Source organism: Sciurus vulgaris, assembly GCF_902686455.1.
Source record: "Sciurus vulgaris genome assembly, chromosome: 12".
In the NCBI taxonomy this organism is placed as follows: Eukaryota; Metazoa; Chordata; class Mammalia; order Rodentia; family Sciuridae; genus Sciurus; species Sciurus vulgaris.
The window spans coordinates 77,588,555-77,613,998 of NC_136473.1; the positions used below are offsets into that span (position 1 = coordinate 77,588,555).

The 25,444-nt window shown below is 43.9% G+C and overlaps 1 protein-coding gene across 5 annotated transcripts in view; it reads right to left on the reverse strand.

The window, feature by feature from the left end:
* SRGAP2 (SLIT-ROBO Rho GTPase activating protein 2) overlaps positions 1-25,444 on the reverse strand; it is a 244,242-nt gene that overhangs the window by 13,818 nt on the left and 204,980 nt on the right. For all 5 annotated transcript variants that reach the window (XM_079107858.1, XM_079107857.1, XM_079107859.1 and 2 more), the window contains exons 13-18: positions 25,288-25,312; positions 19,995-20,055; positions 13,781-13,858; positions 12,804-12,938; positions 10,933-11,038; positions 3,468-3,692 (exon numbers count right to left, since the gene is read on the reverse strand). In XM_079107858.1, coding sequence (XP_078963984.1) covers positions 3,468-3,692; positions 10,933-11,038; positions 12,804-12,938; positions 13,781-13,858; positions 19,995-20,055; positions 25,288-25,312 — 630 coding nt within the window. The remainder of the gene's footprint in view (positions 1-3,467; positions 3,693-10,932; positions 11,039-12,803; positions 12,939-13,780; positions 13,859-19,994; positions 20,056-25,287; positions 25,313-25,444) is intronic.

The window sequence follows — 25,444 nt, forward strand, 5'->3', positions numbered from 1 at the left end:
ACACTGAAGAAAAATGATCTGTCCATCTCAGAGTTGGGTGAGGAGTCACTGATACAATCTAGTGAAACATTTGGCACAGAAGGGTACATAGCACTTCCTTTCCTTCTTTCTCCTTTTGCTTGAAGTCCCTAGGTTGCTTTGTGGTTTAGCTGTGTAGTAGTGAGAAAGTAGGAGGTGACTCATAGGCGTGGGTGGAAAATAAGAGCAGAGGAACAAGAATCTGCTGTGGATTAAATTCTGAAAGATGACGGGATGGGAGTTGGGTCAAGATCTTGAAAAAAATGCATGTTCTCTAAAACCATACAGGGAGAATAGGGAATGGCCAGGAATATGGTAACTTCTACTCCTGATCTCCTGGCTCAGGGACTTCAGAGCAGATGGAATATCTTACTTCCTAAAAAGCAGAGAAAAACCCTATTAGTGTCTGAGGTTTCCTTGTCCAGCAGTAGGAGATAACAAGAGAGCAGAACCATGGAAGACCCAACCCCACAGCCTGGCCACACAGTCTCCACCTCTTGCTCTGCAGCCTTTCCCTTCCTGTGGCGTAGGTCCTATGCTCCTAGGAAGTTCCTCAAAGACTTAGATGACCAGTTCAGGACACCACCTGGGGGAATAAGTCAGTTCCAAGGAGGTTTCTCAACTCCATAGGACATTCTGGGAGACCATCAATAGGGAACCCTTTTTGTCAAAAAAGATAGCCACAAATTCCTTACATTTTTCTGTGCTTAAAAACCCTCTGACGAATTTGGTAACATTCTGGAAACCCTGGGTGGTGACAGTGGTAGGGAAGCATGGGCAAAGGCAAACCTTTCTCCAGGATGAAGGTTCATTTACGTGGCCATTCACTAAGGTAACAGTACTTGAATTTCAGGGAGCCCTGGAGGGCTTTTTTAAAAACAAACTGTCCCAGCCCCAGAGTTTCTGCATCACCAGTTCTGGATGAAGCTAGAGACTGCATTTTTCTTTCCCTTTTGTGGTCTGAAATTGAATCAGGGGTGCTCTACCACTGAGCTATATCCCAGCCATTTCTATTTTTTATTTTGAGATAGGGTCTCTCTAGGTTGTCCAGGATGGACTTGAACTTGTGATCCTCAGCCTTCCTGAATGGCTGGCATTAAAAGCATGCATCGGCCCATCCATATGGTAAGAATTTGCATTTTTTTAACCAGTCCCATGGGACCTGGATGCACTTTGAAAATCTGTGCGCTATGGTAAAGATGATGCTCTTAAAGGTCCCGTCTAGCCCTAAAATTCTATGTTTCTCTTATTTGATCCCTCACCCCTAACAACACCCTCTGGCCCTCTGCCCCCGACCTACCAACACTGGAGGTCCCCAGAAGGAACCTACCATGTGCTAGCAGGCAGTCCTAGAGAACCAGGTTCCAGTTTCAGGATTGGGAAGTATAATGAAATGGGTTTGCTCCTCGTGCCCACAGCTATTGGGGGCAAATGGCCTGGTGCCTTCTCCCTTGTGGTCCTGATCTCCTAGTCATTCTCCAGGGTTCTTGGGGTTCACCTCCTATATCATCTTAGCTCACTTTGCTGGCACTTTTCTGTCTTCCCAAAGAAGAGAGAGAAGAGGCTGGGAGCTTCCACATGGGTGTGAGTCTAGTGGCTGGATGGTCCCTCATTCCAAGGTCACAGAATCTTGCTCCTTGCTGCCTCAGGTCTGAGGCCTCCCACCTAGATTATGATGTCAGGTAATGTTCCTCGATTAATCTTATGGTGTTTCTAGAGGCTGTTAATAAATGTCAGACACACACCAAACACAGGGGGCTGAGAAGAAAACTGGAGGAAGAGGAAGGTGCCCACCTGTGAGCAAATCCTTTGGGCTCTGTTTGCTACCCTGGTTGGGAACTGAGGGGAAGTGGGGGTTCTGTGCCCTGGGCATGAGTCCAAAGCTATGGTGGTTTGATATTATTATTATTATTATTTGCAATGCTGGGGGTTGAATCCAGGGCCTCACATATGCTAGGCAAGCACTCCACCACTGAGCTATACCCCCAGCCCAAGTGGTTTGATATTTGAGGAAGGCAGATGTTCTGCCTGATTTTCGAAGGCAGGTAAAACAAGAACTGGGACACACCATTCCATAGCTCTTCACTACTCATACGAGGGGGAAAATCAACTTTTCAAGTTACATGCATAAGGACAGCTCCCTGGAGCTCACCAGCCAATAGCCTGAGACCTGAAGTGACCACCCTCCCCAGTCGCCACAAATCATGTCAGTGACGGAAAGCTTTCTCTCCTGGCAGGCCATTTGAGGGTACTTCAGCTCAGACCCAGACCTGGAATCTGCAGTATAGCAGAGAGGAGTGAACTTAGGGATGTCACAGCATTAGGATGTTCACAGAGGCACGGATATCAATTTCTTTACTGCTTGGGCAGGAGTCTGTCCTGTGGGGGTCAGGGAGAAGTGTGGACCAATTGGCCTCTAATTAAGTAAACAGCCTCCCTTGTTCTCCCCTACCTCAGTCAATAGCAATGGGGCTAATGGGGCTGGTGAACTGGTTCCAGATGTTGCATTCAGATGGAATCTGATTGGGGTTGGCATGTGCTTTCAGCTCAAGCTGAAACATTATTTAGGTGGGAAAGGGAGAGGGAGGTAGGGGATGCTAGGGATTAAAAGAGAGAGGAAAATGACACTGAAATGGTATCATGGGTGGGGGTGGGGCAGGGCCACTGGGATAACGAGTGGTCACTATGAGAGAAGAGATCAGGATTAAATCCCCATCACCATAGTAGCCTGAGACACTGTCACTGGCCTCTCTGGGTTGCAACGACTTCATTTCTAACCTAGGAATATGATTCCATTTTTGGGAAATGATTCATTATTTTTCTAATGGAGGGATCTAGTAAAAATGTACCCTAGAGATTCCTTTTAGATCTCTGTTCTCATAAAAAACCTTGCCTTACAGAATTTAATTCTGCTTTAGGGTGAGACATTGCCTAACCTGCTAAAAATGGAGCTTACTCCTCTTTCTCTTCACAAGTTTCTGAACTCATTCTAAAGTGTCATCTTACAAAGGCACAGTCAGGAATTCATGCCTCATATCTCAACTTTTCTCAATGGGATTCCCTGAACTCAGAACTGTTTTCCTCACAATACGTAGCATAAGTAGAAGTGTCCGAGGGACACTATTGACTAACGAGCAGCAGTTCGACACACAGTATTACTATTAACATTGCATTAATAGTATTGCTATCAATGCTGTTGTCATTATCTTTCAGAATGGTCCCTTACTACTCTGAATTCATAAAAAAGGGAGCTGGCATGAAGTGGCACTTACTCCATAGGTGGGGCTAAGGTAAGGGGACTGCCGGAAACATCCCAAACCCTGGCAGCCTGAAAAGCCTAGGAGTGAGAGGTTGGAGGATCTGGGGGTTTCCCTCTCCTTTCACTTGGCCATCTGGCCCCCATGCCAGTTGTACTGGTGACCCCCACCCTCCAGCCCTAAGCCCCCTACCAGTAATCCTCCATGCTTCCTCCTCTGCTGTAGACAGGACCCTCCAGCTCCCTGGGGTTTGGGAAGATGTTCTCATGTTGGATGATGATGGTTTTGATCAGCTCATTCACGTGGGCTTGGCAGGACACCTGGTCGTGGCCCTCCGGCACTGACATCAGCGAGGGCCCGAAGCAGATGGCGAGGTTGTAGGGGTCCATCATGTTCTCTTCACTGAACTGTGATAAACTGGAGGAGAAGGGAAAGGAGGCAAGCTGGAAAGCTCTCGCATGAATGCCCAGAAAACACAGTCACAGGAGGCACTGCCAAGAGCAAAGGCAGAAGGTCCACAAATTGCCACCTGCCTTTGCGCACACCAGAGGCCTTCTAGAAAGTCAGCTGGACAGAAGAGGGTGACCACCGGATGGTCATTCAGGAGCCAAAGAGAGGTAAGATAGAGGTTCCTACTTGTAAGTCTGACCCTTCCTTTCCACCATTCAAATCTTCCTTACTACTCCATCCTCACTCCTACCCATGACCTTATCCACCCGGCCTTGAGAACATGTCACTCTGCGGAGCTGAATATGGCTCCCACAGACCAACCTGCTAAGCTGCCCAATCAGATGGGGAACCTCAGCTTGCCCTGGTAATGATATGGTCAGGAGACACAGGCATTATGCACTGTGCACCCTTATTATAGAGCGAAATGATCACATTATTAGGGCCATTCCTTTCTAGTCGCTAGACTTGTTACAAACAAATAGCCAACTGATTAGTTTTTGTAGTCCATCAAGACATTAAATTTCTAGAACAGCTAAGGCAATCATTTGTTCATTTTCATAATATCCTCTTATACCATCACATTTATGATTTACTCTGGAAAAGGTCAGCACACTGTTCAAATTCTGCTCAGGCTTCCTCTGGATGCAGCCTGACTTCATTACTAGGTATTTATTTATTCTGGGAATACCCCCTTCTCAGTCAGCAGCTGCCCCAGCCACACCTCCAACCTTGGCCAAGGATGGAAGGCCTTCAACCAGCCAACCAGTCACTGCACCTGATGAGTCTCTAGTGTCCCCTGCTGTCCAGGCACAGAGGACTGGAATCCCCCACCCCTCAAGCCTGAAGAGCTGTGAGCTCTGCTCAGGAGCAAAGTTCTCCCTCATGAGCCTGAGCAGGAAGTTCCCAGCACCGATTCTGACAGATCCTGGGAAGAAACCAGAGCCCTCTGATGCTGAGCTGCAGGCCCCAAGACTTGGCTATCTTCATCTGAGCAGCTGTCCTTCCGAATTGGGCAGAGTTTATTTTTAATATGCCTCACATCTAGACTCACATTACAAAGCTGTAATGAGCTCTAACCCAAGGATTCTCTCTTCTGATATGTGCCCCATGCCCCTTCGACAATGGATGTGATTAACTGTCATGGAAAGAAAGAGTGGAGAGTCACTATTCTCAAGGACCTAGAATCAAATGAAAGAGAGGTCAGTGACTGAGGTTATAAATCTCAGTGGATAGCCAGAAGTGGTGGTGCATGTCAGTAGTTCCAGCTTGGGAGGCTAGGGCAAGAGGATTGTAAGTTCAAGGTCAGCCTGGATAACTTAGTGAAACTCCCATTTCAAAAACAAATAAATTTTTAAAAAGGGCAGGGATTAAGATGTAGCTTAGTGGTACAGCATCCTGGGTTCAATCCCCAGGACCAACAAACAAACAAACCCCCCCAAAACAAACAAACCCACACCGCAGGGAATGGATTGCTTCATAGGAGTCCTTCCTTGTGTGTATGTGTGTGGAACTGGAAATTGAACCCAGGGTCCTTGCTCATGTAAGGCAAGTGCTCTACTCTGAACTACACCCCCTCAGCTCTTTTCAAATTGTTATTTTGAGGCAGGGTCTCACTAAATTACCAGGTTGGCCTTGAACTTTTAGGCCTCCTGGCTTAGCCTCCCAAGTAGCTGGGATTACAGGCAATGCACCACTGTGCCTGGCTTTCACAGAGGTTCTCAAATATTTAATTTTATAATCCTTCCCTGGATCTTGAGTTAAAAGGAAGCAGAGATTTAGGAAGTATGTAAGTTTAGCTTTTGGTCAAATTAAAACCAGAGAGACAGGAGAGATAATTACCCTAGTAACCTCAGTAGAAGGACTGAAGTAGGAGGTAACACAGACTCATACTGAAACTAACCCCCGGCTGGTGAGATAGGAGGCTTCAGCAAGGCCATGTCTCTTTAGTGTAATCTGGCAGTGTTTTGGTAACATGAAAGAAAACCACAAGTTTCTGGGAAGCCTGGTGGTCCGAAGAAAGCAAATTCTACCTCTGTGAAAGATAAGGAACATTGGAAGCCTACTAAGGAGAGGACTGTTCATTTCATAGGTAGTTACAATGACCAGGGACTTGAGGAAGACGCAACGTCATGGTCTGTGGTCTCATCAGTCTAGGCCCATCTTATGACTCCCAATAAAAAAGCAGACCAAGATCCCCTTCTCTTTTCCAATCCACTGTGGGAACATTCAAGTTAGTGCCTAAAGCAGTGGGTCTTAACTATTTGGGGTACACAGATGTCTTCAAGCATTTGACAATTGAGCCAGGCATGATGGCACATGCCTACAGTCCCAGTTACTTGGGAACCTGAGGTGGGAGGATCACTGAGCCCAGGAGTTTGGGGCCAGTCTGGGCAACATAGCAAGACTTGATTTCAATCAGACCAAAAGAAAAAAAAAAAAAAAAAAAAAAGGAAAAAACTAGGGATTCTCCAGAAAATGTACACAATTTTGTGTAACATGTCATGGTGTTAATAATCTTTGAAGACTCTGAAGGCTTTAGCTAGTACAAGATCTCAAACACCAGCTGGGTGTGGCAGCACATGCCTATAATCCCAGAGGCTGGGGAGGCTGAAGCAGGAGGATCACGAGTTCAAAGCCAGCCTCAGCAACTTAGTGAAGCCCTAAGTAAGTTAGTGAGACCCTGTTTCTAAATAAAAAATAAAAAAGGGCTGAGGATGTGGCTCAGTGGTTAAGCATCCCGGGTTCAATCTCTAGTACCAGGCAATGGGAATTGGGGATCTCAAACACTAGATACAGGATTTTTATTCTTATAGAAATATCTGAGATGAATAACACTGGTAACAACTTCCTGCTTTAACGCTGTGTATTTTTTTTTTTTTTTTTGCTGACTTATATCTATGCCATCTCCTATAAGAGACTGTGTTTCTACAGTTTAAGTCTATGAAACAAGTGAATTCACCAAATTGATTTGAACTCATCCTCTTGTGTGCATCTTAAAAAGGTATGGCATAGTGGTTAGGAACCAAGAATTTTGGGGCAGAGGGAGACAATTGGGGTTACCATGGAAACTTGTTTTCATCATGCACATTTCTGGATTTTTTACTTTTTGATATAAGCATTTGTCTGATTAGATTGAAAAGAAAAAAAATAAAACATTTCAAGGATATTTGAGTTAAACAGGCCTGAGTTTTGAGTCTTGGCTCTGTTGCTTCCCACTAGTCCTCTAATGTGGGTCTTGTTTCCTAGTTTCTTCATTATAAAATGGGGGCAATTAGCTGGGTGGTGGAACATGCCTGTAATCCCAGCAGCTCGGGAGGCTAAGGCAGGAGGATTGTGAGTTCAAAGCCAGCCTCAGCAAAATTGAGATGCTAAGCAACTCAGTGAGACCCTGTCTCTAAATAAAATATAAAATAGGACTGGGGATGTGACTCCGTGGTTGAGTGCCCTTGCGTTCAATACCCGGTACCAAATAAAATAAAATAGGGGCAATTATCTGCCTCCTTCATGGAGCTGTTGGGGAGATGAAATGAGACAATATATGCAAAGCACTTAGCACAGTGCCTAGCACACAAGTTGTGTTCAAATATTTTCTGTAATTATAATATTCCATTTGCTTTTTGATACAGGACAGGGAATGGAAGCTAGAGCTACTGACATTTGGCAGTCATTAATTTATAGGATTCTACCTATTTTTATTCCTCAACAGGAATTATCTAATAAGCTGAGGACTCCAGAACCCAGACTCAAAATCTTAAATCCTCAGAGAGAGCATTAAGCTTTGGACAGATTGTTTTGTTTTGTTTGTCTTAGTGCTGGGGAGAGAACCCAGGCCTGGTGCACGGAAGGCAAGCACTCGACACTGAGCCACAGCCCCAGACCTGATTTTGAGTGTGAGAGGGATGAGGAGATGTTGTGTTATTGGCCACACCCCCAGGAAAACGTGGAGCTGGGAAACCCTGGGCCTTTTAAAGTTTCCCAGGTGGAGACCTTCAGCTCCCCTCTACAGCTGTGATTTACCAGCCTTCCACTGACTTCCCCAAGGGCTCTCCAGGAGACAAGAAAGGAAAGTTAATTCCAGCTATCTGGTGGGCTTTCAGAGGCATTCCCTCGCTCCCCATATCCATCTTCTACGCTCCCTGCATCTGTCGCCTGGCTTGCCTCTGTCCTTATCTTCTGCCTGCCTTCCTACGCAGCATATTCCATCCTCTCTCACCATCTCAAGAGGATTCCTGCAGCCACTGTCCTCGCTTTCCTTCATTATCAGTTTTCTTCTCTCCTGGGTCATTCCCACACGCCTATCAACATGCAGTAATACCTCTCATCTTTAAAAAAAATTCCTTTCTTAACCCCACATCCACACCAGATATTAGTTTATTTGCTTCTTGACATTGAGTACACAAACGACCCAAGAACAAACCATAGCCAGAGATAAAGTGTGCACATGCACATACTATAAAGAAGAAAGGTCCTTAAAGTGTGGGCCCAGGCAGTCTCAACAATGCCAGTGATTGCTACACCTACTGGTAAGTGCACACTTATCAGCTGTCATCTTCCTGGAGAGGTGGAGGTGGTCTTCTTTATCACCTATGTCCTGCATTCTATTAATTATTTTAGGAAACACTGATTATTTAATGCTGTATCTTTTCAATGTGGCACTTTGATTAATTTGATAAAATCAATCTTTTTAAAATCAAATAAACAGCAAAACAAAACAAAAAGCTGGGAATGGTGGTGCACACCTGTAATCCCAGCAGCTTGGGAGGCTGAGGCAGGAGGATCACGAGTTCAAAGCCAGCTTCAGCCAAAGTTAGGCGCTAAGCAACTCAGTGAGACCCTGTCTCTAAATAAAATACAAAATAGGGTTGGGGATGTGGCTCAGTGGTTGAGTGCCCCTGAGTTCCATCCCTGGTACCTTCCAAACAAACAAACAAACAAACAAACAACAACAACAAAAAACCCAAAATCAAAAACCAAAACTAAAAGAATAATCTGAATTGGTACAGTTGCCACACTTTCTTCAGCAATGGCCATCATCTCCAGCTCTGCAAGATGCTTAGTCTATCATTTCTCCTCCCCTGCTCAGAAAGAAAATGTGTGGAAGAGAATGAGGAAACTGTACTTTCATCCAGAGTCACCCCAGGCCCTCCCTGCTCCCCCCTCCCTATTTGGCCACCACTATCATGCTCTTTGCTCATGCTGGACTCATGTTGAGGGCAGGTATTGGTCAACGAGGAAAGACGATGATTGGTGGCCCTGAGGGGACTGACTAACTCAAGAGTTATTAGCAGTTTGCAGGTCACATGTGAACACACTATGTGAGTCATGGGGTTTTAACTTCAAGGCAGTTTGCATGCTGTGTCAAAGGCCCGGTCATTGAGTGGAGCAGACACAGCCTCATGGAGACCAGGATCTCTACAGCTCTGCAGGGCCAGCAGTGGGCCTACATGATGGTGTAGGCACGTCCGACAGGGCCCACTTACCCAGATAACTATAGGGCCAGGCTGACCTTGAACCTGTAAGCAAGCTGACGCTTGTGAAACAGCCTGGAAGCTGCATTTCTTTTAACCAGAAATCAACCATGTTATAAACACTCCATCTTCACAAAGAAATATGTGCCCAAAATACCCTGGCCCCTTGATTTACTGTTTGCCTTCGCTATTTTGATAGATTAATAGGTCCAGAGAACTCTTTCTCCACTATATGAAAACTCACCAAGCCAGAATGATGATAAATGACATGTGATGCCAGCCTTTGGACTATGGAGAAATGAGGAGGGCTGGGGACCATAGTGAACTGGGGAGGCTGCCCCTCTAGAGGGCAGCCGTGACCCCATAGGGAATTAGCTACCTCAGGAATGCCGGTTCAGTATTGCCAGGTCTAACCACTTTTCAAAAAAACTAGGGCTTAAAATGTTTAAAAAATGAAATCCCCAAATAGTTAAAGTTTTCTAGACACAATAGACCTGCAGGAAGCATGGCTGGGTACCTTATCTGGCTCTCAGTTGCCCATTTATAACCTTTGTTCTGGGGTGTAGTGGGAGAGGTGGCAGTGAAAGCCAAGTGAAGAAGAGGTGCCAGATGGGAAGCACCATGTGTTCCTGCTTCTGCCTTCACCAGCCCTGGGACCTAGGGCTTGTCCTTGGCAAGGACACAAGCTTGGAAAAGAAGAAATGCCCCCATCTCGGCCCAAGGCCTTTCTGGTTGAGGGCAGACCTTCCTTTAGCTATGCTCATTTCCAAGGTGACTGGCTAAATGCTGGCGATACTTGGGTGACGCTCATACCAGTACCTGCACCCCAGGTTTCTCTCAGAGCATCGATTGCTGTGTTCAGCTCTCCATTTGGATGTCCAACAGCTGCTTCAAATGACTCTGTCCACCTTGACACTTTGTCCAGAGTCCTTCCTCCATATCTGTCTTCCCCGACTCTATTAAGTCCAGCTTATCTTTCCCCTCCCTTATCTTCAGTAGGGATGAGCTTCACAATTTCCCCATTGCGCATGCCAAAAATGGACGATTTGTCTTTCCCTCACAGTCTATACCAGCCTATCAGTAAGTCCGATCAACACTATGTTCAAAATACATCTAAACCTGCCCCTCCTCACCACTCTCCGGTCTGCCAACATACTGGCCAGACTACAACAACCTTGGGACCCGGCTCCCTTCTCTTTGCAACCGTATATAGTAACATCACAAAGCATTTTGGCCAGTTTTAAAAAAATACATAAATCAGATCATAACACTCTGCTCTTTTCAACCACTTCCCAAATCCGACCCACTATTACCATGACTCTGGAGCCCTGAGCATCCCCATGGCTCCTCCTTCACTGAATTTAGGTTGCTGTTCTCACCCTGTCTTCTCAGAGAGGCCTTTGATGATCACCCATCTAATGTGCTTTCCCTCCTTTCACTTTCTGCCCCAATTCAGAACCTGTACTCTACCCACTTCTTTACTCTTTCTTCTTTGAAGTACTTATTTTACCTGATTATCTGTCCCTTTCCCTAGTACTGAGCTAAAGGATATCAAGGCTTTCCTCTCTCATTTAGCAGTAACATCTGTATAGCCTAGCACTGTGGCCAGCACACAGTAGGTGTTCCAAATGCACACATTAGGTGCTAAATATGTGTTTGGATGGATGATAGATCCATATGGAAATTCCCGTAGCTGAAACCAAGGCTCGATTCAGCTGTTCACTGGGAAGGCTACTCACTGATTGAGGAAGGCAAAGAGGTATCTCATGATAATCAGAGTGGTTTTGGGCAGGACCAGGAGGACTTTCCGGATATGCAGAGCTCTCTCCTGTAGGTTGTCCATTGCTGGAAGAAGAAAGCTATGTGTTATCCTTCACTGTGCCTGAGATCCAAGGGAACAGTGGTCAGAAGCCCCTTACTCCCAGCAGGTGCAGCCCGGAGAGTGCTAAGTCAAAGCCACACACAGCGATAGGAGTGTCATCCCTGTTGCTCCTGGGAGTTGGGTGTTATGCCAGGGCACATGCTGGGTTCCACACATTTACTGATTCAAGACTTAAGGTATACAATCCTGGGGCACAAAAAGGGCTAGAGATGTTCTCCCCAGCACCTACCACCTTCTTATTCAAACAATTAGGAGCTGGCCGTGACTGTTTAACACCCATCCTGGAGGTCCTGCATCTGGAGAGGAAAAGGGGTTGTGCAGGTCTTGTCCTGCCCACTCTGTGCATGTATCCTCCTCCTCTGGACAAGTCTGGCTTATTTTTCCCTCCCTTATCTTCAGTAGGGATGAGCACAACATGGCCAGAAGTAGGAAACAGGTCTATGGGTAAGTAGCAATATCTGAGAAGAAGACCAAAGCAGCTTCCTGACTCTGGTGCTATGGGCAGGTTAGTTAACCAGGCCTGTGGTCTCTGTCACAGGCCATAGTGTTCCATGTGAATCTGGTTATTTTCTATGAGTGCTTTTATGTAAAAAGAAATGGGGCGGGGAGATAGCTCAGTCGGTAGATTGCTTGCCTTGTAAGCACAAGGCCCTGGGTTCAATCCCCAACATCCCCCCCCCCCCAAAAAAAAAAAAAAAAAGAAATGGGGAGTACTGTATTGGAGCAAGGGCATATCTTCACAGTTGGGATTTTAGACTGTCTCGGTCTTCCCAGTCTAGCTTAGAAGACTTTACCTAGGTCTAGTCCTGGGCAGAGACATGAGACACTACTCAAGGGGTGAATGCAGTTAACCTCCACATAAATCACTTCCACTAAGATACCACAAACAGTAGGTCAACAAACAAAACAAGAGAGCTAGCTTCTTGAATGCTCTGGGCCTTTCTCATAATAACAGAGAGGGACTCAGAGAACTCAGGGCAAAATGCTGAGTCACACTGGCAACTCAGGGGTCACAAAGATCCTGAGTGGCCTGGGATAAGGATCTTTCCTCCATTGCAAAGGCATCTTTCTTTCCAGCCTCTGGGGCCATCATTCAGATGGGGTCAGCCTCCAGAGTTTCCATGGATTATTTGGAAACGAATAAAAGGATGTTTCAGTATCATGAGCTTTTCAAGCTCCATATTTTAGAGTCAGAGGCAGAGAACCCCTAAGAAAATAGAAAACAGCTCTCTCTCTGGAGAAATACCAGATGACTACTTCTTAGGAGAGCATATATGAATACACCAAGCAGGTAAGCCATGTTGTGTTTAAAGCAACAAACAGGAGACATTTGTAATACGCTTTTGCCCTGGTATCATAAAAAGCCCAAACCCAACGTATATGCTTCAAATAACTGAAATGACTGAGTCCTATGAATGAATTTTTATAAAGGCATTTTACTAAAGGAAGCTAAAGCCCAGAGAAGCAAAGGAGTTATGATGAAGGTAAACCAGAAAGGAAAAAGCCAGAAGTCCTGACTTGGGGTCCTAGACTCTTACTGAAGTCATTCTTCTTCCCTCTCCTGCCAGAGATGAAGGAGTGAAAATGAGCATAAACTCACAAAAAATTAAAAATTAAAGTTTTACCAAAAAGCTTATGAGGAAACAAAGAACTTCAGGGAAATGTTTACACCTCTTGCTCAGAGGTGCCCTGGCTCAGGAACGAGTCTGAGGCCAGAGTGGTACTTACTGACGCAGGCCATCAAGTCGTGGAAGATGTCCTTGGGGAAGAGTGGGTGTTCCAGACCTCGGAAGTAAAGCTTCAGGACACCAGCTATGGAGTCCATGTCGTGGTCATTCTGATCCCCCGCCAGGGGGTCCTCTCCTGAGGATAGGCACCCCCCAGAAAGGAAAGAGTGAGGGAGGCAAAAACCCAAAGAATGAAGCAGAGGCAGTGGGGAAGGGGTGACCCACTTATATGCTGGTCCCAGTCCCTCAGCACAATGCCCAGCAGGGTGGCATGAGTGGAGCAGACCAGAGGACAGACAGAAGCACAGACTACTCAGACTCAGGGACAACCCTGTGGGCTGAGGTTGGGACACAAGAACTACCTCCCTCACAGAATCATGCAAACGGGCTGGGACCAAGTCCCTGGGGGAGGAAAATGAGGCCAAGGAGGCCAGCTCCTCTGACTAGCTCTCACTCCTCCTGCCCCCAACAAAGGACACCTACTTACAGAACAATCATGCCAGAGCTCCCTATGGAAAATTTCATATCAGATGTAATTAGATTTAATGATAGGACCAACCTCAAATTGAAACTATATATATCCATTACAGTGACGGAAATTGCCAAAGCTTGCCCATTACCTTAATAGCCCACAGGGTAATAAATGGCTACGATGAACAGGCGCATTAGCCTTGATATTAACTGCCACCAAGGGCTCCGGATAAAGCCATGAACCGCCTGGATATCATAGCTAACTTCTTGGGTTTTGGCAGATCATCCACAGAGGGAGGCAGGATGGGTGGGGCCGAGAAGGAAGGAAGGGGACTGCTGGGCATCCCCCTGCATATCCAATGGGGAGTGTGTGCAGACAGCAGGTGCCAGCTCAAGAGGGAGGCCGGGGGCTTTGGAAGTGCTGGGTCCTCTCGGGGGAGAAAGGGTAGAGACAGTACCCAAGAGGCTGGCAACTACTCGGTCTTAGCTTCCAGGTTGTTCCCTCACCTCTCTCAAAGGCATTTTTGATGTCATTCACTTCCACCTGGGATCCAGACACCCGGAAAATTCCTTCATGCTGCAGTCCTGGAAAGACACAGGGAAAAGTGATTAAAGAGAAGAAAAAGCAGACACAGGCCAACCTTAGTTGAATGCCTATCTCCCCCAGCAGTGTGTTCTGAGGCATTCTGTGTCTTCTTTTCAGGCCAAAGGAGACAAACATGTGCAGGGACATTGGGAAAGTCACTGGGATGATTAGGAAGCATTAGCCTAAAGGAAGCACCAAGTCAGAGACTTAAGGGAAGGAATGTCTACAGCCCAATTCTCTTCTGAATCTAAAAGAGACTACCAAGCAGGTACCGTCCCTGCCTTTGCTCTCTGTCCCACCTGTAAAGTGGGGAGGTGGCCTGTTAGTACTTTCTTGTCACTCAGGGTCAGAAATGGGAGGTAGTTCATGACAGGCAAGATATTAAGTACCATCAGAGGAGTTTCATAAGATGTGAGGTTATAATGATTACTTTAGCTATTTTAACATGGTTCCACTATGCTAGGGGCCAATGCTTTCCGTACTGATGAAAAAGAGTGGACATGAGAATACAAGTGATCTGTCAACAGACAGTATTGCCAGTCACTGTCCCACGCACTGGCTCAGGACTGCTACTTTACACAAAGAAAAACATGCACAAATACTATGTTACATTGATGTGCACAAAAACTTTGTCTTCTTGGGATTTGTTAGAGTAGAAATATTCATGAAAAATAATGCTTGTATAGTGACTGCTGTTAATAAATGCTGTCATATAAATAAAGTGCTTGATCCTCAAAACAAGGGCTAACCTCATAACAAAACAGGGGTTAGCAATAATCCCTTCTTTTTAGGTGCGGGGGGACTGGTGAGGACCAATCCTTGGTTATACAGGTAATAAGGACCAGGGCAAGTACTCAGACTCAGGCCTCGTGGCCGCAATCACATACTCAGTCCTCAATGCCAGACTTGCGGGGTCTATAGATGTGCAAGTACAGAGAAGGTGGGCACCATAATGGCCATTCTGTCTTGAAACATGACTTACAGATAGTACCACACATGCCACTGAAAAACCCATGAGAAATCCAGGAAGCATGTCATTAGTGCCAGGCCCAGGGACTGAGTTGATTTGGCATCTCTAATTCCAGCAGGACTGCCTAGGCTTTCTCAGAAGACCTAGGTCTAAATTTTGGGCATTTTGTCAAAATCTTTCTATAATGGCACAATTCTTCAAAAACATTAACTTGTCAGAGAAATTTATTTTAGGGGGGAAAAATAAAGCAATATAAGTCTACATTTTGCTGGAATCTATTAGCTAGACCTTTGGAGGTTAATCATATAGGCCAGGACTGAAGGTGCAGAATCTGACTGAAACAACATTGAGAAACAAGCAGAGGGAATGTGAGTACCTGGCTTTGTAAGAGAACTTAAGTCTGTTCCTCCAAGGGGCTATTCCTCATAAAATGGCAGGCCAGGTTAAAATCCCATTAACACTGGTGTAGCAGTACTACGTTAGTTAGCAAATGGGATACAAGAGTCAGATAATGTTGCTTAAACTCAGAACGTAAATAGCAAGTGCTCTGACAGAAAGTCACGTATGCAGTGACTTGTCAAAAACACAGTATAAGGAAATGTCAGAGACTTGTTGGTGTGTTCTGGTTAGTAAAGTATGCATAATTTCCTGAAAGAGCATCACCGGTGTGCTTTGGATAGGGGAGACCATCAAGAAAACACAGCCTTGGCCTGTGGGCCCAAGGATAAGAGGAAACAAGAGATCAGTTTGATGGAAATCAGGCAGCAGGCCGAAACACTCTGAGCTCTCTTGGTCTGGTTTCTGGTTCCCCTGGAGAACCAATGCTGAAGGACTGCTCTGTGTTTAGAGGCCCTGATGTGATGATGCTGAGAAGAGAAACAATATTCTTTCCAGAAAGGAAAGGGGGAAATCAGTTGGCTTTTTATGATAATGAAGGTAAATCTTTGCTTGCATAACCCAAATGGCACATCCATCTTTTTTACTTTTTCTTAGTACTCACTAACATGAAAGTGTAAAACCCATCAGACGTGGATAAGTTATTTGGTAGTGGTGTAAAACCTCCAATATTGTGCTGGATCCAGCTATTGCAGAGTTGCTCTGCTAGGTAATTTTTTTTTTTTTTCTTTTTTTTTGGTGCCAGGGATTGAACTCCAGGTTGCTTAATCACTGAGCCACATTCCCAGCCCTTTTTATTTTTTATTCTGACACAGGGTCTCACCAGGTTGCTTAAAGCCTTGTTAAGTTGCTGAGGCTGGCTTTGAACGTGCGATCCTCCTGCCTCAGCCTCCTGAGCTGCTGGGATTACAGGCATGAGCCACCTCTCCTAGATTTTTCTTGAAATGATAACTACAACAGCCATCTCCTGTTCCCTTCCTAATGAAAATGGTGGGGTTTTCTCTTTCTCGTGATTCAGTTTCAGTAGTTCCTCATCTTCTTCTTTAATTCTTCTTGGATTCCACTGACCCACTATTCACCATTCAGCTTTCTCATTTATATAATGGGGACTATAATATTTACCTCTCAAGGGAAATGAAAACAGTAAGGATATAAAAATTCTCAGCATTTGGTGGGTCATAGATCATTTTGAGATTGAAAAAAGTTATGAATACTAACCCCATTAAATGTGAAAATATATTTGTTCATATACAAAAGTTTTAAACACAGCTTTTTAGGGAGTTCATGAATACCTTGAGTCTCTATTTGTGAAAAAATTCAATTTAGTTGAACAAATATTTTTTAAGTGGCTAGCTACTATGTCTTAAGATTTTTAAAAATCAACAGTGTATTTGCTTAATCCTAGAATACACACAATTTCTGAATTGCTCCCCCTTACTTCTGTGATAAAAGTTACTACTGTACAAGATTTCTCATAGCTCTTTTTGTCTTTAGATTTACAGTGTATAGTCAAAGCATTGTTTTCCAAAGTTACTTGCTTAATTATTTTCTTCCTTATTCCCCTTCAGTGTGATTATGTGTTCACTGGTAGTACAATTAGCTTTTCTTGATATTATTCACATTCCTTTTGGGGTTTTACTCACATTTTAGTTTTATTTGCTAATTTACCTATTGATTGTAGGATACACTAATGCAGTTCTAAAAGTCAAAACTACACAAAAAGGTAAACTCAGAAAAATGCCACCCCCTCCTGTTTCCCATTGCTTCATTCTTTCCACCCCCTTCAACCCTCTCCTGTAAAAATGAATAAAACACTAGATTCATCTTTTCTGTATTTCTTGCAGAAATGAGAAGATACATGTATATTCTTTTTACCTTTTTTTTTGGTACCAGGGATTGAACCCAGGGGCACTTAACCTCTGAGTCACATCCCCAGTCCTTTTTATATTTTATTTGGAGACAGGGTCTTGCTGAGTTGCTTAGGGCCTTGCTAAGTTGTTGAGGCTGGCTTTGAACTCTCACTCCTCCTGCCTCAGCCTCCCAAGCTGCTGGGATTCCAGGTGTGCATCACCATGCCCGGCACATGTATATTCTTATATTTTCCTTCTTATATGAAAGGTAGCATACTACAGATGCTCTTTCACATTTTTTAAAAATAAATTTTTAGCTGTAGATGGACACAATGCCTTTATTTTATTTACTTATTTTTATGTGGTGCTGAGGATTGAACCCAGTACCTCACACGTGCTAGGCAAGTGCTCTGCCACTGAGCCACAGCCCTAGCCCCTCTTTCACATTTTGTTTTTTCACTCAACAGCATATCCTAGGAATCTCTCCATATCAATTTATGGAAATTGTACTCATTGTCTTTTTGCAGTTGTCTGGTCCTCCACTGTATGGACATATCATAGTTTTCCCACTCTTCTATGTATGGGGCATTTAGGTTGTTTCTAATACTGTGAAATTACAAACAACGCTGCAGCAAATAACCTCGTGAATATCTAATTTTTGATAACTGGAGGAATAATTTCATGATAAATTCTAGGAAAGATTGCTGGATTAGGAGATCAGTGCATACGTAGTTTTATTAGATATTGCCAAATTCCCTTCCAAAAGGGTTATGCTGGTTTAGATTCCCACCAGCAATATATGCATGTACTTGTTTCCCTAGAGTATCAACATAGAAATGTGCTAAATTTTTGTCTCCTTGTGCATTGTGCCTGCACAGGGGTAAAGATAGGAAAATTCAAGGCACAATATCTGGAATCCATCACTTCTTAGCTCACACCATAACAACACACTAGTCTAGGTACCTCCATGTCTTCTCTGGCCTACTGCAGTAACTTCCTGTATCATTCTTATGGTCTTATCTCAATAGAGCAGCCAAGGATCCTTTAAAGGGATGACCTCCTGATCAGAATTCTCCAGTGGTTTTCCATCTCACTCAGAATAAAATCCAAATGCCTATCTTATCCGACAGAGTTGCACAAGGTCTGGCCTGTGGTTTCACTTTCCTCTCCACTCTGTTCCAGCAGGGCTGGCTTTATCCTGTTCTTTGCATGTGCTAACAGTCTCCACTCATAGTGTCCCCTCTCCCCATGATGCTCTTCCCCAGATATTCACATAGCTCACCCCTCACAACTCTGATAAATGTCACCTTCTTAAGAGAAACCTTTCCTTTGAAACCAGTGACAATAGTGTCCCCTCTCCATTCTCCATTCCTCACCTCGCTTTATTTTTTCTTCATGACACCAACACTCAAAACATTGTATGTGAATTTGTTTATTTATTGGCAGATCAATTGATCATCTGTTTGTCCTGCAGTAGAATATAAGGTTCAGGAGGACAGAAACTTTTTACTGGTATACAAGCAACCAATATATATTTCTATTGAATGAATGAATGAAATACTTGAAAGAGTGAATGGGAGTTCAGATCTCCCATTCTACTGTCCTTTAGGCACGAATAATTCTTCCTCCCCTGAACTCAGTTTGGACTTATCTTTGTCAACTATTTGGTCATTAATCATTGCTATCTTGTAAAATTTCTTAATCTGCTATTCTGAATTAGCACCACTTATCTCTCTTTATTTAACTTCTCCCTCACTTACTTATATTCTCTAAAATGCATCATAGGACTACTTAAAGACAAGAACAGTGTATTACTCCTGTTTTTGTTTTCCCACGTGGCAGTGTGTAGTACTCAGCCTTGACCAGGGGCTTGATAAATATTTGTTCATTGTTCAATAGTGATGTACACCGCTCTTACTTCAAGTTACTGGAGATAACATTAAAAAATTACAGCTGATGGAGAATAGAATAAGTTGTAAGAATGCTCAAATAATTACTATGTCCAAATATGACCCCAAACAATGTTCCAGTTTATAGGGAGAGAAGGTGAGAGGAGGGAGAAAGAACCCATCCTCTGAATTTAGATCAGTAATACTTTATCTACCTCTTTAGTTCAGGAAGGTCATTCCATCCTTCTTCCTATCACCAGTCAGAACAATATTTAAAAACAATTTCTAATGCTCTGTTCCTAGACATCTCTGTGGCACCAGTTCAGATATCTGTGCTTTCTAAACATTCTTAACCTTGGAAAATCAATTCTCTGGCAATTATCTCCACCCCTAAATTCTGTTGAACCAGACCAGTAGCTGGTAAGGAATGGAGTTTATGAGATATAGCTTTGTCCAAGCAGAAGGATTAGTGTGATTTGACTAAAGTTGAGAAGGAGCCAGCCCCTGCAGACTCTCAATGTTTAAAACAACTTTAGGACTGAGCTCTTGTGGATGTTGTATCCAGTGAGACCAAACCAGAACAAAAATGAAATACTATTAGGAATCAGTGCAACATTACAAATGGAGTTGCTTCCAAACCAAACTGGCACAGAAAGCCACTGTGACAAAATGGTCAGGCTGTGCCATGGGAGATAACTACACTCAGAGGCTGAGTATGACACTACTGCCACCATGTATTAGCAGCTGGGTTCCCTCACGTAGCAGCTGGAATTTAAAACTCATTCTTGAGCTAAAAAAGGGCATGTGGTAAGTGGCTGTGGCATTTGGGGTCAAAACATATGATGTCTTTCTCTCAATATCTAGGTGTGGCCATTCTGAAGTAGCAAACATTACATGAACAAATAAGATTTTATTTCTTTGCTGAGGAGGTTAGTAAAGGAAGGCAATCTCTATTCTTATTCTTCAAAGAATTCCTGGAAGTTCTTCCCAACCTTTGCACAAATATGGGTAAGGCTGTGGTCCTGCTTACCGTGCCTGCTGATAAATCGGATGCAGCTTTCTACCACCAGAGGAATTGCCTGGCTGGAGTCCTGAAAAGCCAAAGAAAAACACAACATCACAATCTTCAAACAGGGATAGCCCAGAGCAAATGGGCCACACTGTGAAACTTGCCTCTGTGCACCTGGTTTGTCCTCCAAGCTCCAGAGCACAAAAACATAATGACCGACTTGGAATGCCACAGACATACCTTAAATCTAGCATGTTCTAAATGGAGCAGGTTGTAGTTTATCCTGACCCACTGCCCCACCACCAGCCATCCAATTCATCGTGTCAGGTTTACCTGTGAAATATCTGTTGAATCTATTCATGCTTCTCCATCTCTACTGCCACCAATTCAGCTCAGTCCACCAGTATCTCCATTTCCACCCCTGCAATCTCCCATCCCTTTACATAGTGGCGAGGTGATCTTTAAAAGTACTTCTCATCTACTGGGGATCGAGGCTGATCAAATTGTGTTATGTGCATATATGGCCACATGAATCCTTCTGTGATGTATAATTATAGTGTAGCAAGGGAAGAAAAGTATGTCTCATCATGTGAACTCTATCAGAGACTTCTCTCTGCTTTCTTCACAGCCTCACATGTTCGGGGTCTTGCCTTTGTCTCCAGTGTCCCACCTTCTGCTCAACCCCATCTTTGCTATGGCCACAATGGCTGCCTTTCTGTTTCTCTGATAGATCCTCTCTTGCCTCAAGGCTTTGCATGAGCTGCTCCTGCTGCTGACATATTCTCCTCAATCCTGACTGTGACTTCATTATGTGGGTATGATTATCTATTTGCACTGGTCACCACCAGCTCAAGCTCTATAAGGGCAAGTTCAACATCCATCCATTCCTGGGTGTCTAGAGCTGGCCACGGTGCTCTCATATAGTAGGTGCTTAATGAATACCAGTTGAAGGTCACAGGATGAATTAAAGGGAGCTTCAGAAAGGTTGTTTGGCATGAAAGGTAAGAAAGAAAAAAAATTCCTGGAGATAGTGGATATTACTTGATACTAAGTAAAATAGGCCTCCCAGATGCCAGTCTTGCTATACTATCCTGCTCATGCTATTTAACTTCTATAAACTTAAATTTGCTATCTACAGACTGGGTAGGAGATTCATGGTGAGGATAATAGTATATGCACAAGAACATTAGTGTATATCAGTCAGAGGAATTTATAGAGGTATTGGGCCATGGACTGGTTCTGATAACAATCCTATAAGGGTATGTATTATTATTATTAATATTATTTTCATTTGACAAATGAGAAAATGAAAGTGTAGTGAGGTTAACTAGCTATTTATGGTAAGTGGCAAAGCCAGAATTCAAACCCAGGCTGCCTCCCTCTGAAACGGAACACTTCACTACCACCATGCTGCATCCTAGGAGTTCAGCAAACACTGCATACCATCTATCACTAAAAACCAGAAGGGTTCTACAATGTAGCCACATGCACAATCATTCAGCTGTGTGGAAGAAAGACACAGGCAGAGGGGCCCACCACCTAGCTAGAAAGGGCTTCAGAAGTTCAGGACAGAACCTAGATTCCCCACTGGGCTGGGTCCTATGCCTTGTGCCCATTTCACAGGTTTGTCTGCACCCCTCTTCTGGCTCTGAATTTTCAACTGTAGCCATGGGTTTGGCTACTTTTAGGGAAGCAGCTGGGTCTCACAAAGAAATCAGGCAGAGAGAAGAGTTGGCTTGGCTTCTAGTTCCAGAGCTTGCCAGGAACTACAATGTTGCCAAAGGGAGTATTGCATACACCAAGGTGGAGGGAGCTGGGAAGGTCTCAGTGACCTAAATGCTCATCTTTGTGACCCCCAAACCCATCTGCTTCCTCTAGCTTTCCAGTGACAGCAGAGAGTGTCTACCCTCTTATTAACCTCACTGCCAGTTGGCTAGGTGATTTTACAAGAAGAATCTTTTTTCTCTCTTCCTTACCCTAGTGAAGAAAATGGTACCACTATTAAAAGAGAAAAAAAAAATGCTCCATTTTTGGGAAGTCTTTTTATATTTACAGACTTTTTATTATACTTTTCACTTATAAATAGCAGCAGTAGAGATAATGAAGATAGCAATAGGAAGGTTTGCAAAGTTTTGCTGGTCCCAGATTTGTATATAAAGATCCACACAGAGGGAAGCTGGGAAGCTCCCAGGTTATTGGCTTCATTAAGTTATATAAAACCAGGCGTGATGGTGCATGCCTGTAATCCCAGCAGCTCAGGAGGCTGAGGTAGGAGGATCACGAGTTCAAAGTCAGCCTCAGCAACTTAGCAAGGCCCTAAGAAACTCAGTGAGACCCTGTCTTTAAATAAAATATAAAAAAAGGGCTGGGGATGTAGTTCTGTGGTTAAGTACCCCTGGATTCAATTCCCAATATCAAAAAAAAAAAAAAAAAATAGTTAATGTGAAAGCAAAATTTTGCCTGAATATACAGGATATAGGATATTAATGGCAAAGTAAGTATGCAGGATTGGCTGAAAACATGGCATTGCAGATAATAGTGTGTATGTCCATGGTTACCATTAGCACATTGGAAGTAGACATAATCTGTGGAACACAAGGGTGGGAAACGGATGACTTGTTCCTTTCTTCTAGCTTTTTAAAATGTACAATATATTACTATCTGTAGTCACTCTACTGCATGATAGCACATCAGAATTTCTTGCACTTATTTAACTGTAACTTAGTAACAAATGATCAATCTTTCCCTGTGGGTATAATTTCTTATGAGTAAGAGGGTTAAGGAATTTTTGTCACATACTGACCTCTATAACATTTATTAGATTTCTACTTTCACCAAAGCACAAAATACAAGTCTTTACAACCAACCAGATGTGGGAATGAAGGAGAAAAAAAAAAAAAAGGATGACATTAAAGATAAGATTTGGGTCCTTAGGGACTGTGAAGGATGGAGAGACCCATTAACGGAAACAGAAGTTAGGGGAGGAGCTGAGGAAGGCACATGTGGTAGGGGAGGGGAAGGCTGGTGCCAAGGGTGGAGGTGTTATCTCAACTTGCAAGCACGAATGTCCAGTCAGTCACTTGGGAGTTAGATCCCAGGACTCAGGCAGGCTGCACTATAGAACAAAAGGACACTTTGGGAAGGAGAGAAAGATTCATCTAGGAGAACAGAGTGACAAGGCAAAGAGCACGGAGAGAAGTCAAGCAACTTGGCAAGAAGCCTAAATTTAGAGGAATGGAGAAAGTAAGGCCATCAAAGAAGACAGCAACAGCCAGGAGAGAAAGCCCTAGGTTTGAAGAGAGCAGAGAAGGACTGGAAGCAACAGCTGATGCACATAATTTTCAAGAAAAGTCTTAGGTGCTTTGAACCTAGTCTTTGCTAGGGTAAAAAATGGTTGGACTCCATCAGGCACCCTCAAGAACAAAAGCCATCAGAGGGCTGGGGAGATAGCTCAGTCAGTAGAGTGCTTGCCTCGCATGCACAAGGCCCTGGGTTCTATCCCCAGCACCGCAAAAAAAAAAAAAAAAAAAAAAAGGGACTGCAACCCAAAAGCTGTCAGATTCTTCCTTTTAGCATTTTTGCCATAAACTCACAAACAAGCAAACACTGAGTTCCTGTTACTTTTATAAGATTCCTCCCTCATCTTCCAAATTATTATTCTACCCCTGACCATCTTAGACATGAACCCACCTTTAGATATGAACTGCTGGAGAGATACTGGGGTAGCAGAAAAATAAGGTCTTGTTTTGAATGAGGTTTCTGGGGTTTCTGGAACTCTTAGGCAAATCCAGCACCAGGCAAATGCGCTTTGCCTGCAACTGCTCAGGTGCAGCAGGATGTAAACCAGATGGATGCTGGTCCCTCCCATGGCAAGCCCTACCAGGGGCACATGCCACCTGCCCAACTGTGGGCTCCCACTCCTGCAGCGAGAGGAGAAGCTGCAAAGGCTGCCCACATGTGCTCCTTCTCCAAGCATGAGGTCTAGTTTTGGATCAGAAACTGAAAGGAACAAAGTTTAAGCTTGGTCCTATTCTTAGTGTTAAAGATGGCTTGCTCACTCTTAAAGATGTACGCTGATTAGTTTTCAATGCCATACGTTATGCCTGGGAGGCATTCTACTCTTCTCCAGTTTTAAATAAAATTATGGGAGAAAGGAGAAGAAGAAAGAAAAAGAGGAACAGGAGCAAAGAGAGAATTGCAATGAAATTTTTATCATTTAAAGAATGTGTAAATGCATTTGACAGTGTTCTCATTAAAATGAGATCTAAAGTAAAAAAGGAGGGAAAAAAATTGCAACAGAGCTAGGACAAGTGAGGTCTATGTCATCGGAGTTCCCCAGCTGGACTGACCACCCAGCCAGAGCAGTCACCAGCTGAATATACTGCTGGGGCTGCCGACACTACAGAAACCAAGTGCCTTCTGTTTGATTATCTCCCCGTGATTAGGGCCACTGTGAATTACCCAGAACGTCTTTAGAAAGCCTGGATCAGCTTTCCCCTGAGTAGACACAAAGATATTTCTGAACTCTCTCCATGCCTCCCTGCTAACTGCCTTCTGCAAAGCTGCTTTGAGCTTAGGGGAAACAAAATAATTTCAGTATTTGCTATAAAGTATAATTAGGAAGTCAAATTTGCTACTGCAAAAAATACTTCAATTAATTTTTTTTTAAACAAGCACAAGTGCTGTTTAGATTGTCCACTGATGTGGATTATCCATGCTACTGCTCTCTTGAGATTTCCTCCTAATATGGGTAATGAGACCTGGTGTCCAGGGGCAGATTTTAATACAATGGTGAAAAACATAGACAAAATGGTAGAGATGAACAGCTCTTGTCTATCATTCCCAGGCCAGAGTAATCTCTGCATTTTAGTACATGGCAGGATACATCTAGGATGCACACACTACCAGAAACAAAATCTACGAACTTAAAGCAAGGCTGTCTGGTCTAGGGGATTAGCTTCTGGAAGTTACTGACATATTAATGTGCATATAAAGTTAGTGTGAGGCCTCTTCTGTGGTCTCCTGTAGAAGGATGCCACGGGCAGTTCTGGCACAATCTGTTGCCTTAAAATCATACCAGCTAGTATGCAAGAGGGTAAACCACTAGAGGAGAAAACAAGTTATAAAGATCATGACCATTCCAATGTCAACAAAGCTGCTAAAATTGTAACTATGCTATGACTAAACGATACATTCTAAAGGCAGGCATAAAGTCAGAGAAGTGTCTGTCCTATTCACAGTAGAGTTTCCTGGTTGCCTGTAGGTTATACTCAATTTTCATGCCAGGCCAGCCTGGCCTCTGCTGGGCTCTTACCTGTTTCCTCACGGTTGAGCTACGCCTGTGGTTGATTCCATCAAGTCAAAGAGAGCCGATCCAGCAACAGGAAGGAAAAAAGAGAAAATTGGGACAGAATGAGACAAATCATTGCTTATGTGTGTGTGTACGTGGACACATGTGCGTATGTGCCTGT